This window comes from Gopherus evgoodei, chromosome 15 (assembly GCF_007399415.2).
Source record: "Gopherus evgoodei ecotype Sinaloan lineage chromosome 15, rGopEvg1_v1.p, whole genome shotgun sequence".
Taxonomy (NCBI): domain Eukaryota; kingdom Metazoa; phylum Chordata; order Testudines; family Testudinidae; genus Gopherus; species Gopherus evgoodei.
Window position 1 is genome coordinate 27,390,696 of NC_044336.1, and position 14,610 is coordinate 27,405,305.

Below are 14,610 nucleotides of genomic sequence, written 5' to 3' on the forward strand. Positions count from 1 at the left end.
TGCAGGGGACTGAACTAGATGACCTCTCAAGGTCCCTTCCAGTCCTATGATTCATTTTACAGGGTGGAAGGTTGAGTTAATCCTTCAAACTACATGCACTGGGAGGGAGCGATAAACATACCTTACACATCAAATAAATAAGAGTTTGTAAGACTAAGAAGACTCCGGTGAACATTTTATTTGACTGGTTTTAGGTACATTAGCAATTTCTTTTACACCTCCTACACCATTTGCCATGTACTATGGTTATAACACCGATCTTGGGAGCAGAGCCATTTGAGAGGTATAAGGTAGGTGCTGTAGTGACGAAAGGGAACTAAAATAGGATTTTCAAATGAGTCACAGTGAATTGTAAATGGTGTCGAAAGCTGTCTCATTTCCCCATGCGCTTCCCGGGGCATCTAAATATAAAGCTTTACGTTAGGAAGATGCAGTCCCTTGGTTGACAAGCTAGCATTCTCCTTAGAGAGCTTCTCTTCCTGACACTCAGGCCAAGAAAAAATAGAAGCTGACAGTTCAGTTTTGAACTCAGGCCCACAATGGAAGCCGAACGCAGTTACAAGCTTGAGCGGTGCACAGACAACACTCTTTTCCATATGCTTCTCTAGGTTACACAAGGGAATCTTCCTTTTGCCAGAAAAATTCACCATGATGTGACAGGGCATTCTGCAAACTGCAAGGCAGCGAGTAACTTCCATTGCCTCATACAACCTGCAAATTAAAGTGCCTCTCATCCCACCAGAGCCCAAGGGATTTAGCAGAGTGATGACTATTAACACTACCAAGAGCTGTGTATGCAGATCTCTCGGCTCTACACTGTTGACAACACCTTTTGAACAGTAACGTGCTGGCCAGTGGGACTGTGGGCTATCAGTATATTAAACTGTCACAAGCTTTCCTCACTCCTCCAAGACATAGGGTTCACACAGGATTGTCATCGATCCTGGAAACAATTTGGGGCTACACAAAGATGCAACAATGTTAAATTTGCTCTTAATGATGTAATGGCAGGTGCAAGATGAGCCAGACTACAAAAAGGTTCACGTTCCATTTTGCCTCTATGTTTGCAGAGGCCATAACCAAAAGTGTTCAAAACCAGGCAACACACTGATACACTGGGTGTAAGTTTAGGGGAACAAGGGCTAGGTGGCTCTGCTTGGTGACAGGGAAGAATGTACCATGTCTTCCATTTCTGCACATCTAGGTTCAAATTCTGGCTTTGGCCATAAGGCAAAAATGTATCCCTACCCTTAGAAGTTGTTTAATCATATTTAAAATAAAGAAAAATCATCAGAAAACAAAGCAAGTCTCTGCTCTGGAGAAGGCCAGGCCTGCAGTCCTGAAAATAATCAGAAGAAGATGGCAAAGTGCTTATCTGTGTTTGCCAGGCTACAGGCCACTGTTAGACTGAGTTTTCACAAGCACCAAATTCACCTTGAAAACAACTCAAACAAGACAGACAAGGTGATAAAAGCCTGGGGGAAATGTGTACCATTCACTGACGCAGCCAGCCAGGTACCACTGCTGCAAAGGCTCCCTGGAGCCTGCTCAGCTTTCTGCCTCCAATGCGTTTGGGTCTGTACTGGAAGTGACATAAGGGCTGCTGGGAATCTAAAGGGTTTGGTTTCTTTTAAAGAAAGAGCAAGACAGAGGGTGAGGGGGGAGGAATGTGGGAGCAGGAGGGAATCTAGTTTTCAGTATTTCCAGCCCCTCTGATAACGTCCTCACTCATGACACAAGCAGGAAGAAAACCCCCAAGACATTTTTTAAATATCCAGGCTTTGGGGCGGGGGGCAGGAGGAGGACTTCACCAGTGCAATTCCTCATTCGCTCTACAGCTTCCGAAAAGAACAGAGGGAATTTCTATAAAGGCTTTTTAGACTCAGAGTTAGTGCTTGGAGGTATGTTCCCTTCCCTCACTACACTATTATTATTTTTTTCCTAACAAAAGTGTTGCTCATCGAATGGATTCAGCTGAATGACGCATCTGACAGCTTCTTGTTAAACCTGAACCACCTGAGTCAGTGTGATGATGAAAGGAGATACGGACAGCAGGAGGGAACAGTGGTTTCAATTCACATAATGGACTACAATAAAAAAAATCCACAAGACACAGACAAAGCACTAGGAAAGTGGGGAGAGTTGATTTAAAATGACAGCTCTGTAATTAGTTGGACTGATTCAACACTGGTTAAATAGACCTTGCAGTACAGATTTACAAAACAATTCCTTTCAGCTATGAACGTCAAAAAGAAATTGCCTTTCTTCACTGATTGTTTTGGTTTTGTACGGGTGTGCATAACTCTTCATTCAATTTAACAGCAAACATCAGGGCAGCACAATTGGTTTAGATCTTCAACCTTGCAACCAGAGTCCAGCAAGGGCACATCTATGCAGCACACACAAATTAAAACATCAGTGTCTTTATTTAATCTCCTTCCTTGGTTTGGCTTTATCAGGTTTCTTGCCTCTTTTAAATACTGCGGTGATTCTAAACCTGGAGCTCCAAAATGAGATGCAGTCCATACCCCACAAATTGACCAAAACCTCAGCACCTGTGCATTTTCGATTGGAGACAACAGCTCTGATTTGTTTTTGAATGTTCTTCCTGAAGTGAAAAACAAGTTTTGGACTGACACATACAGCTGAACTATTTCAGACTGAATAGTGAGGGGTATATGGGGATTCTGATACCCAATTCTAGTCACTGTTAATCCGACCTCTGCATTGTAATTTATCCCCCATCTCCCTCTTCTCTTCCCATGAGTAAAACATAAGATCCTGTGAGACCTAGATTCGGATAGAGAAAAGATCTAAAATTCTGAAGGCTCTATGAACTCTGCTTCAGTAGGTGTGAGCGGCAGCCCAATTACCTTGGGGCAAAATACTGCATGACAGCAGCTGGAGAATTAACATTCCTTGCAGAGATCACATGACTTATAGGCGGCACCCTTGGTCTATTCATAGGTAAGGCGACAAGACTGTCACAGAAGTCACGGATTCCAAGACTTTCTGGGACCTCCATGACTTCTTCTGGGGCATGGCTGGAGCAGCTGTCAGCCCAGGGGCTGCTGGAGCAGCAGCTGCTGGAATGGCTGACCGGCAGCCAGCCCCAGAGCCACCGAACAGCTGACCGGCAACCAGCCGTAGGGCCCGCCAGAGCAGTGGTCCCTGGCCACCAGAGCAGCGGCTGGGGTTGGGTCAGCCCCACTGGGGCTGGAGTATCAGTGGTAAGCCCAAGCACAGGAGCAGCAGGGGACTGGACCAGCGGCAAGCCCCGGCAGCACTCTGTTTGTCCTGCTATCCCCAGGGTATTTTTAGTAAAAGTCAGGCACAGGTCATGAGCTTCCCTGAATGTTTATTGCCAGCCACCTGTTACTGACTTTTACTAAAAATACCCATGACCGAATCCTAATCTTATACCTAGGGTATCCTGAGGATACCTCCCCATTCCAGCCTCTCTGGACCCTCTGACTGTTGTGCGCCTACTCTCTGAGAGTGCAGAAGAGCATTGGTTCCCAAGGCTAAAGCTGCTCTAAGATGAAGTTGGTGATGGAATCCTTATAAACAAATTCCCAAAACACACGGCAATGCAGAAAAATGCTCAATGGGCTAGTCCTAGTGACATGGGGGAAGGTGGCTCAAGACGGCTGCCAAGCCCGTTTTCCCCCACTGCTCTGTGCAGTGCACTCTGCACCTCAGGAAAAGCTAATTTAAAGTTCCTCCCCAAGAGCGACCCATACAGCAGAGCATGGGCTTTCCGATGCTTCGCTAATCCCAGAGGAGACTTGAGGAAAAAGGTTTGTGCCCTCAGGATGGAGGTAGTTATGAGCACAGTCTACAAAGGGACCTTCAGAATCCACCACCACTAACCCTAACCCTAACCCGTCTCCCTTACACATTCGATTGGGTGCACAGTTGCGGCCAAGACAACTCAGTTTCAACAGCTGGAAAAAAATGTGGTGCTCTACTCCCATACTCCATGCATTCCAGCATTCCCCACCCATCCTGGCATTCCTCACTGTCCCACTGGTTCCTCACTTACACCTGTGTCCTGCCATTCCCAACCCATCTCACTAGGCTTCTCCATATTCTTTACGTAGTGTATGGCATACTATGGAACACAAACTAGCATATTATTGCATAAACAAGTGCCTATGAGTGGCATTTAGTTTTCATATAATATAGTCAGTATCTTAGTTTACTATTTTATACTTACCTACAATATGGTCATTGTTGTCAGCTAATTATTGATCAGTGTAAATGTGCACTTACAAGATTTTAAATGAATTGTCTAACTGCAAATGTAAGTCCATTGTCAGTGCTCCCACTCCCAAGATCTGCCCCACTCTATCCCCTCACTCTCCCATTTGCCTATGGTCTGCCCCCCGCCTTCCCCTCCCAGTCCGATCACAATCACCTCTGACTGTAACTGTTGCTGTAAGCCAGTCCTTTAGGAGGGGTTCTGAACGGCATGGCATAGTCTCCTCTCCCCATCCTAATTAAATCTTATAACTCTCCTACTGGAAAATGAAATCCTTCTCCAGCATTTTATTGCTCCAGGTTTCTCCTTTCCTCTTTGATGAATGCGTTTGGCATTATCTTTCAAGCAATGTTCTCCACTTCACCATGAGACACAGCTAATGAGGGGCTTTAATCATAGCATTTGGGTAGGAAAAAAAGTTATCAGTCTCCTGGCACCCAAAGCCAATGGCTAATTGCTCTCCTTTTCCATTTAAAGAGGCAAGATTAATGGCTGGTGGATCTGGCTGTGGAGAGGGCTGCAACAGGTTTAGCCTCCACTCCAAACCAGCTATTATAACCAAAAATTCTTCCTGCTGCCAACTTAAGGGCAATGGAAGGCCAGAAGCAGATGACTCTTCTGCCCAAAACTACCCAAGGGACAGTCACCTGCCAGAACCCAGCTCATCTTGTGAACTGTACAAGCACAGCCCAAGGACTCACTCCTCTTTCCTGGATTGCCTCTCAGAGATATTTGAAGCAAAATAAGAGGAAAATGTCAATGCCAAGCATCTTGTAGCAAAATGGCACGGGGTGCGAATAAGGACTCTTTAATAAAACATACTGCAATTGAGAAAGAAGCCCCTGAATGCTAATGACTGGATGTGTGTCTGAAGAATGTAGAGGACAGAAAGTTAAACTTTAGGTAAGAATGATCTGTATTTCTTAACATTAGGGGCCGAATTTTTTTAAAAATGGATTTGACCTGTTCCTCCAAAAAAATCCTTTTTCATTTCTTCCCCTTTCTCAAATACCTGGCATGGCCACAGCTATAAAACCATTGCTCCCTTCCACCAGACAGAGGGGCAGGCACTGAAGAGCAATGTCAGGTGATTCCTCAGACAGGGCAGATGCCAAGCGAGGCTCTTTCTTAGTTTATACCCACCCCTCTGAGCTGCACATGGTGTCCATTCTTTGTTGCAGCTTAAGGATTTAAGGAAATAACCCAGAAGGAAGATGGACACAATTGGCTGACTCTAAAAGGGGCTCAAAAAAGAAAGAGGATGGTGATGTTGTAATAACTGGGCCTACAAATTGACCCGCATTGTAAACTCAACTGTGAGAAGAGAGTGAAAGTTTCTGAAGTGTCATAATAACCTCGAACAGCAAATACTGATGGGAAAAGAGATTAAAGAGAGACAAAGGCTGAATTAGTCTAAATGAAAAGGTCTACGAATTTAACTCAAGGACTGTGTTAAGATCATGCCTACTAAACATGAGAAGTGCGAGACCAGAAATTAATGGACAAAAGTTGGTGTATCAGAAATTAGCCCTAGTTGGTGAACAAAATAATGAGGGGATGGGCTATTCCACCCATCTATCCCTTTTGGGGACCATAAAAAAGACTTTTTGGGAAACAATACAGATGAACAGATGCAAATACTAGCTGACCAAGATGAGAGAGGAGGAAGAGGGATGCAAATTTCTCCATTATAGCTGCCACCTCCACCCTCTCCTGGGACCTGAACCACCTTCATCCTGATCCTGAATGATGTCTGTATAAGACTAGGCCAGAGAGAGGGTCTCAGATGACACTGTCATCTCCACAGGCTCTCACTAAATCCTGAATATCACCTGGGTTGAGAGATGCTGTCACACACCCCTTTGTGTGTTCTCTTCCTTCTCCACCTTATTCATTTTCGTTCCTACCCCTCTCCTTTTGCCTTGTTTAGTAAGTGTCTGGGTTAGCTGGCCAAGGCTACAGCACCGCTGTAAGTCTACTGCCAGAGAGGCAGATAAAAGCAATGCCCTGAAAGACTCGACACTGGTATGAGTTTGCCAGGGCTTGGAATGGCTAATAAGACCATCTGCCATGCCTGTGTTTCTCCAGCAGTGAGGCTGCAAGGCAAAATCAACACAAGAGACAGATTTGTGTCTTTGCTGTTCTTTTCTCTTCCCTCTGACGTATGTTTGTCTTGTGCTGTCTTCTAGGAACATCAGCAACACCACTGGCTTCTGCCCAGCTCAACTAACTTCTCCCTTCCCCAAAAAGACAGTTGTTACCATGTTTAATACCTACTAAGAAAGTATCAGACAGGGGCTTTTTCCTTAGACACTCTATATTTAAAAGGAGAGGGAAAAGGAATGTTGGCTAAGTGAAAGGCTTACTTTGTACTCCATATTACAATTTCTTTAACTAGTTTTGCTTCTTTGCTGAATCTTTAGTAAAAGGTTCAAAGGATTTTTAATAATGTGTTCGCCATGGTACTAAGCAGGCTCAGGTCTCTGTATATCAACCCCTGAACCTTATTTAACTCTATTTAATACTGGACAGTGATGGGGTCATGTTAACACCTTTGACTCTTGGGCCTATACATTGCGTCAGAGTTAACAATTGTCCCAGTTGGCCTTGTAAGTTCAAGGAGGGACACTACAGGGTCAACTCAACCCCTGGTCTGCTGCCTGGCAACACGTCGCCTGAACACGGTGGGCAGAGTTGATGAAATTCTGAAAAAATCTTTCCCTTAGGATCTAGCACAGAGCAGGTTGGGAGACTGCAATTCTTTAGCAGAAATGAGAAAAACTCCAGCTTTAAACAGGTAAATGCTGAAGGTAATGGGATTACCTAAGTTATGAATTTTAAACACTTCTATAAGCTATGTCGTTTACAGCTGGATATGAGCGCTTCCTGACTGAATATGAATGAGGGAGGCTTTGGAGAGTTGCTTTTTGTTTTCTTAAGTTTCCCTCGCTCATCTCCAGCTCATTTCTGGACTCTTTCTCAGCTGTGCTGTAAAGATCTTCTGAGACACAAACAAACCATCAAGCAGGCTGTAGCAATTTCCAGCGGAAGGATAGGCAGGAGAGTCCAAGTCAGAGAGGAGGCAAGAAAAGGGAGCTAAGGTTTTAACCTGCCACAGGGACAGCAGCATTGTAGTGATCCTGTTGTGCACAGACCAGGGACATTATCTGTTACGTCACGTGACTGGATTGTTCACGAGTCTAATGACACTTTATTAGGATGGGACAAGATTCATTTTAAACTGTCTCAAGGGCCTGGGGACCCTCCAGTCGTTCATTAATGGTCTACAATAGATGCCAACTGATCTGTCTGGCAGCAGAATCCCAGAATATTTCTAGTACTGGAGTGTGGTATATAGGGTTTTCATTCACCAATTTGCTACAGGTTATTACTCCTTCATATGACAATAGTAGAGAGGGATTTTTTAAAGCTAGGAGAAGATCGTGGGCCCCACAACTGAACATAATGGAAGGTTATGAGCCTCCCCCATCATTTCTCTGATGTGCACTTTCTCCACTCCATGGAGCAAGTGTCTGTTTCCCACGCTGGGACCCCTGCATGTTAGCTGGCTGTGCTCTGACCACACCAGTTTGAAAAGAAGATCAGCTAAAGAAAAATGCTGCTGCAGCTACCAGACATGCCTAAAAAGCCATCAGAAAAATGAACTAGTTTAGTGCAGAACTCCCAGTCAGTTTTATACAAGAAATACCAGACTACATCCAACATGCAGATCAAGCGTGTGCTGTGGAAATGCAAGTTCATTTCCCTTCCTCCTTTGCTAAAGGCACCAACATCTCAACTCTGCAGTGTTCGATATATTACCAAGAGGTCTGAGGCTCCAGGGCAGAACAGGACTGTTTAGCTTTGGTGCTCTGCAGTTCAACAGATGCTGCAGCTGGTGTTCTCCCACCTTTCTCCAGGAGGATGTAGATGGGGTGGTAAGGGATGTAAAGTGATCACCTATGACACTCTGTTCAGAGCTCATTTCTGTGAAATGCCAAGCTGTCTTGACAACTAATTAGGACAAAGCCAGGGTTCTTCCTTCTCACCCCCATTTAATAATGGATGGAATAATGGATGGAAAATCAACCGGATAAGGCTTCCTCAGAGGCTAACAAGGTTTGAAGACTGTGCTACGTAGCAGACTAAGCCTAGCTTACATGAAAAGCAACTGAGGGTAGAAGTCCATGCCATTGAGCCCAGCTATCAGGTCCATGGAATGAAGGGCCTTCCTATCCGTTTCCTAGCCCATGAAGTTGCAGGGGCTGCAAGATTCCAGTAGATGCTACCCTTTCCATGCTCAAGTTCTTAACAGGAATCCTACCATTTGTAACACAAGGTAGGGTTATGACCACAGAAATGCAGCTATGTAATTGCTACATCCCATTCCCTGACCTATCCCACAAGATCTTCAGGTTAATGCCCTCTCTCATTTCTTCATACAATCCCACTCAGAGAGCATGATGGCATGTACCCATAAGGAGAACCCTTGCTGTTACAACAAGACCTATCTAGAAACAAAATCAGAGGAGGGTAAAGAAAGCAGGAAAAAGCAGAGGAAGGAAGAAGAGCCCCTACTCACCGATCAGTGAATTCAATGAGGAGTAGGAGCTAACTCTTCTCATCTTGTCGATGGTCTCAAATGACAGGATATACTCTTCATTCTCAGGGCTGCCCAAGGTGCTGCTAGCACTGCTGCTGGTGCTGAGATTCCCAGGAGAAAACGCAACAGAGCTTCCAGCTGCCAAAAGGGAAGCGGGGAGAAACAAACACAAACACAAATACTACCAAAAGAACAATTTTGCTCGAGCATCAACTGATTGTCATGAACCCTGTGACATTCAACACGTGAAGAGAAATTCCTCTGGTAAAGCAAATCCACCAAGCTCTCTTTCTGAACATTGAATATTTAATTAGAGGGTAAGAATCAAGGCTTCAGTAATGACTCAGACTGGTGAAAACCACGTGCATCAGAAGGTGCCCTGGTTGGTCTCCAGTAGCTTATAAAGTCAATACTATTGAACAGAGAATTTCAGCCTGTTAGGGTTAAAGGGTTGCCCAGATCTCCCCTCGGGGCTGGCAGCTAGATACCATGTGATAACACCTAGTCAGCTTGAGATGCTTTCCACATGAGATTTCACAGCAGGGAAGAACTGGCAAAGGGACAAAATAAAACAAAGTCTCACGTGAGACAAGAAGTAAGGAAAAATGAAAGAATCTTGAAAGCCGTCTTACATTCTTCATTCAAGCTGAGGTTCTGCAGAGACTTGTTCAGGTTCCTAGCTGTGGTGACTGCTCGTATGTTCCCATAGGAGCTGACGGAACGAAGTCTCGGAGTACATGGACCATCTCGCACTGGCGTCAAACTCCCACACTCTGTGGGGACAAAGTTTAACCATTGTACAGGCCATCACAAGAGAGACTGGGGAGCAGCCTTCCCACAGCAATGTAGAGTGATCAGTGCAAATGATTAAAACAATTTAAAACCAACTACTGATAAAAAGGGTGCTCAGTCACTGCAAGCTGTCCTTAAACAAAGAGCAAATTATGATAAAGGGCTGGTATCTTTACTCCCCTGCCCCAATCCTCTCTGCTCATACAAAAGACAAAGACTATAGCTCCATGTTTCTTGATCTGTAGTCCTTACATATTCCATACGCTAAGCAGGGCCAAGCCTTGTCAGTCCCTGAATGAAAGACAATAAGCAAAACAGGGTGCTACAGGTGGTGGTTTTGGTGATTCTTCCCTCCAAGCCAATACCAAACTAATGCCCAAACATGGTGCTGGAGGGGACATCTTGTAGATCCTTAAGTCTGAATTGCTGATTGCTTCTGTTCATTAACAATCTGGGAACATTTTTCATAATAAAGGGTTATTTAATCCTGGTTTTCCTGGCCAAATTTCACTTCATGCCCTGAACACCTGCAATTTCAACTGGAAAAGTCATGCTTCATTCCCATTCCTAACAGCACATACATAATATTACTGCTACAGAACAGCTGTCCCCTTCCACCACAGCGACGGGGGCGGTGCTTCCTGAATATCCCACTTAGAAAGTATTTTGGCATCCCTCTGGATGATGAAAAATGCTATGGAATTATAAGGGATGATTATTTTCTGCAGCAAAAAGGAAAAATGGGGGGAAACTAGTTCTCTAATATGATTCAGACGAAGACGTGATTAATTACTCATTGCAGAAATAGTTCATCTTCTCTTCTGCAAGTTCCTGTCGCAACAGTTCTGTTATTCCTGGAGAGTTCCAATTTATTTAATTTCTAAAAAATGAAGGGCCAGCAACAGTTTCTCTAGAACCTTCAGTTCCTCAAATGAAGCAAAATACACAAGGAAGAAAAGGATGGGAAAAAACAGCACATCAAGCACCGAAGAGCAGGATCACAAACCAAAGGTTTTGGAGCACACAGCCCCGCTGCAGCAGGACATAGCAATATGAAGGTCTTCACGGTCTTCTGTCTGAGCCTCTTAAGTAACAAACAGTTGGATGGCTCATTGCAGAACAATGAGGATTCTCCTTGGCAGCATCAATTCAACAGCCTGAGAGCCTCAAGTCCCCTGTTTATCCAACAAGTGCAATATGGGTAGCAGCAGTGCAAGCTTCACCGCGCTGTACTGACAACATGCTTTAACATGCACCTGGAGGAATCTCTTCTCAGGGTAGCAGGGATTTCAGTCTCTGTGACTCCCCGGTGAGCCAGAAGCACATCTCAGTCTTTTCAGAGGGAGATCTCTCTGAGATGCAGTTCTGCAGGAAAATGCATTACAGTGCCAAAACGGAGTTAGAGTTGCCCATAGCGTCACTCGAACTGATGCCTGTTGGTCATGCAATCAAATTCCTCAGCTAAGGTTCCCAAGCACTACAAGGATCAAAACTGCCCCGGGCCATGAGCAGACAAAAGGATGTACCTGTGGTAGCTGGAGAGGGCAGAGGATAATTCTTCTCTTCTTCCATAAATTGCAAGGCAACAGTGCAGAAATTGCTCTCATACTGAACCACTAGGTGACTCAAAGCCACCACCAGCTCCTGGGGATAGAAAGCAGAGAGAAACAGACCTTTGATTAGTATGCGTGTCAGAAACAAACAACTGCTTTCAAGGAACAGACGTCACTGAAAGAGGGGGAACAACCTGGTCAATAAGCCATTCCAGAATAATTCACAATATAGAAGAAGGGATACCCAACAACAAAACCCAACCACCAAAGCAGAGGGGATATTATTCACTGAAAATGCAGGGATTCTCTGCTGTCAGGAAAAAACAGCCTGCTTTAGGCAGAAACCACTGCCTGACAAGGAATTTGCCATTAGAAATAAAGTGCATCAGTCAGATGGACCATTGTCTGCTTGGAACAGAACTCCAACAAAAATTCAAAGAACAGTCAAAGGGAACAAGCTCTGATTTAGAATTCCTGTGCTGTGTTTCAACCAAAGTAAAAGGGTTTTTAACAAAGACACGAGTGTAAATGAGGCTTGCATGCACCAGGGGAGTGCCAATGAGACCACCAGAGTTTGCACAAATTCTACTATAGTTTGTCAAACTGCAATCTATGAAAGAGGAGGTTACTTATTGAACTATAGGTTCTTCCAGCTGTGCGGTCCCTGTCAGTATTCCACATACGAGTATGCATGTGCGCCACATGCCTGAGTTTGGAAATTGTTGAAAGCAGTCTCTGTTGGCCTGCACATGTGCAGCCACGCTCATTGTGCTCCCAACTGAGGGGGTATGAGGCACTGTCGGTGGAATCTCTCTAGTTCCCTTTCTTACCACAAATCCAACAGGGTCCAACACAGAGGGGATGAAGGGTGGGTGGTGGAATACAGATAGGGATCACGCATCTTGAAGAAACTTAAGTTAGAATAAGTAACCACCACTTCTTCAAGGGATGGTCCCCTGTGTATATTACACATATGGATGATTGGCAAGCAGTGCTCGTCCTGGAGCTGGGTGCGAGGGAGCTGGTAGCAAAGACGCTTTCAATACTGCTGATCCCACTGCTGCCTCCTCAGCCAAGACATGAACTAGAGCATAGTGCATCGCTAACGTGTGGACAGAACTCCAAGGGGACTCTGCAGATGTCCTGCAGCAGAACATCTGAGAGGGATGCCGTGGAGGCAGCTTGTGCTGATGTGGAGTGAGCTGTGACATCTCCCGAGGAAGGAACTATTTTTATACATTATGCAACCAAGTGAAGGAGGATACAATTCCGACTCAGGCCATGTGTTGCTAAAAAGGAACTGGAGAGGTGTCGATCCGCACTTTCTCTTATACCCTCAGTCGGGAGCACCAGGAGAGCTACGGCGCACGTGCGGGCCAATGGACACTGCTTTGAAGAATTTCTAGATTCACACACATGCGTACCCACATGGGGAATATACAAAGGGACTATCACTCGAACGAGGACATGGCAACTATAACTTGCTTAGTTCATCCAGAGCATGGTCTACAACTGCCTTTTCCAATACAAACTACTGCAGAGGACAAAATATGCTTTTTGAAGGGCACAAATCTCTACTTAAATGCTCCTCGCCAATGAAACGCAAGGGGATCACTCTGTGCCCCTCTGTGGGTATGTCTACATTGCAACATAAGGCCAGGGTTAGTGGGACTTGAGTTAGCTGACCTATGTTAGGGAGCCCTAGGCTTGAGTGTCTACATTGTATTTTAAACCTATGTCAAGAGTCTTCTAACTCGTGCTCGAACCTAGGGCTGTGGCATTCACACTGCAGTGTGTAGACCCAAGGCAAAATAGCCATAACTGAGTCCCTAGCTCTCCCCCAACTCCCTGCCCTGCTCTAGCCCTAGGACCATGATGCACTGTGGGAAAACCTGACTGCCTGCCCTGCATGTTACCGGGAAGCAGCTTGCTTTGCAAAAGCCTTGATTGGTTTGGTCTCCATTGCAAACCCAGGAGGGTTTCTGACGGTGTGTTTGCAGATTGGTGATCAGAAGAGAATGGGTTAATGCGGACCTGAGCTGCTGCCGTTTGCAAAGTTGGGATGGCTTCCATTTTCAGTAGAATGGATTGCAGATTGTTGGGATAGAGACGACTAAGGAAACTGTCCCATGAAATTATGGAATAATTCCAGTTGACTCCTGGGACCGGAGTCAAGCGGGGCTACGTCTACACGGCAAAGCAATAGGGCTCAGACCCTCGGTCCCTGCTTAACTTGAGCTCGGACTTTCCAGCCCACAGGGTCCTGGGACCCTGGGTTCAAGCCCTGGGTTAGCGCAATTGCAGTGTCTGCGCAAAGGAGGTTAGGCTCAAGCATGGGCTTGAACTGCAGCATAGACAGATGCTGTATTTCAGAGATGCTAATCTTCTCTGGTGATGAATGCAACAGAAAGGCCTATAAGTAACACAGATGGACAGAGGCATCCTTCAAGTGAGAGCTTGCTGTCAGAGCAAAGTCATGCTGAACTCTGAGCAGAAGAGTGCATTATCTTACACTTAAAGCAATGTTTGATTGACAGGCCCCAAATAAGCCTGCATACAAAGAAATAAATAAAATCCAGGGTTTTTCGATTGTTCTTCTGAAAAATAACCCCTCAAACAATGCAGCTTCTCAGTGAAGTCACTCGCCAACAAGACTCAGGGTCTTTACTTTCTTTGAGGTAGCTCAGATCTCAAAAACAGGCAGGGTATGGAGTTACACAAGAATCTGCTCTCGTAATGCTTTTAAAATCAGGAATCTTGTATATTTCAGCCCTCAGCCTGCTAATAAGAATGGAGTGGCCTTGCTGAACCACTGGACAGTGATGTGTAGAACCTGACCTATGCTGATACAGGAGGCTTACTGACAGATCCAGCGTGCGCATCTCTCTCTACAGCAGTAAGAATATACAAAATCCCCTCTTAACTCTCTCTCCCCCTGCCCAACCCAATAAACCCGTGGCAAGATGGCAGAGTTAGCCAATTTCCTCTACTCTGAGCTAACATGATGGGGAATAGCCTCTCTTCTGTGAGTATCTTTTTATCATTTAAAAATAAGGCAGAATAAAGCCCCTGTGAAACCAGCTCTATGACAAAATTAATGTCCATCTGTCACCTCGAGTGGAGATGAGGGCACTTTTTTATACTTGGTTTGGAGAAGCATTGATTTTTCCTTCACTTCAGTGCAAAGATCTGAAGAAAGCCAGAGCGCTTAGTTTCAAAATGAATTCTTCATAACAAAAGGTCTTTTATTCCTGGCCAGGCACCCCTACTCTTTGATTCAGCCTGATATTGTCAGACTGATGTAGTGTCACAGAAAGAACAGAACTGGAGTCTTGTACACAGCTCCCTCCTCTCACGTACAAGCTGCCACCTGCTCACGAGAGGCACATGTTTCTTGG

At 45.1% G+C, this 14,610-nt stretch overlaps 1 protein-coding gene across 2 annotated transcripts in view; it reads right to left on the bottom strand.

Annotated features, from left to right (window-relative positions):
* Positions 1-14,610, bottom strand: part of RPTOR (regulatory associated protein of MTOR complex 1) — a 288,180-nt gene that overhangs the window by 66,096 nt on the left and 207,474 nt on the right. For both annotated transcript variants that reach the window (XM_030533961.1, XM_030533960.1), the window contains exons 18-20: positions 11,186-11,303; positions 9,500-9,640; positions 8,847-9,005 (exon numbers count right to left, since the gene is read on the bottom strand). In XM_030533961.1, coding sequence (XP_030389821.1) covers positions 8,847-9,005; positions 9,500-9,640; positions 11,186-11,303 — 418 coding nt within the window. The remainder of the gene's footprint in view (positions 1-8,846; positions 9,006-9,499; positions 9,641-11,185; positions 11,304-14,610) is intronic.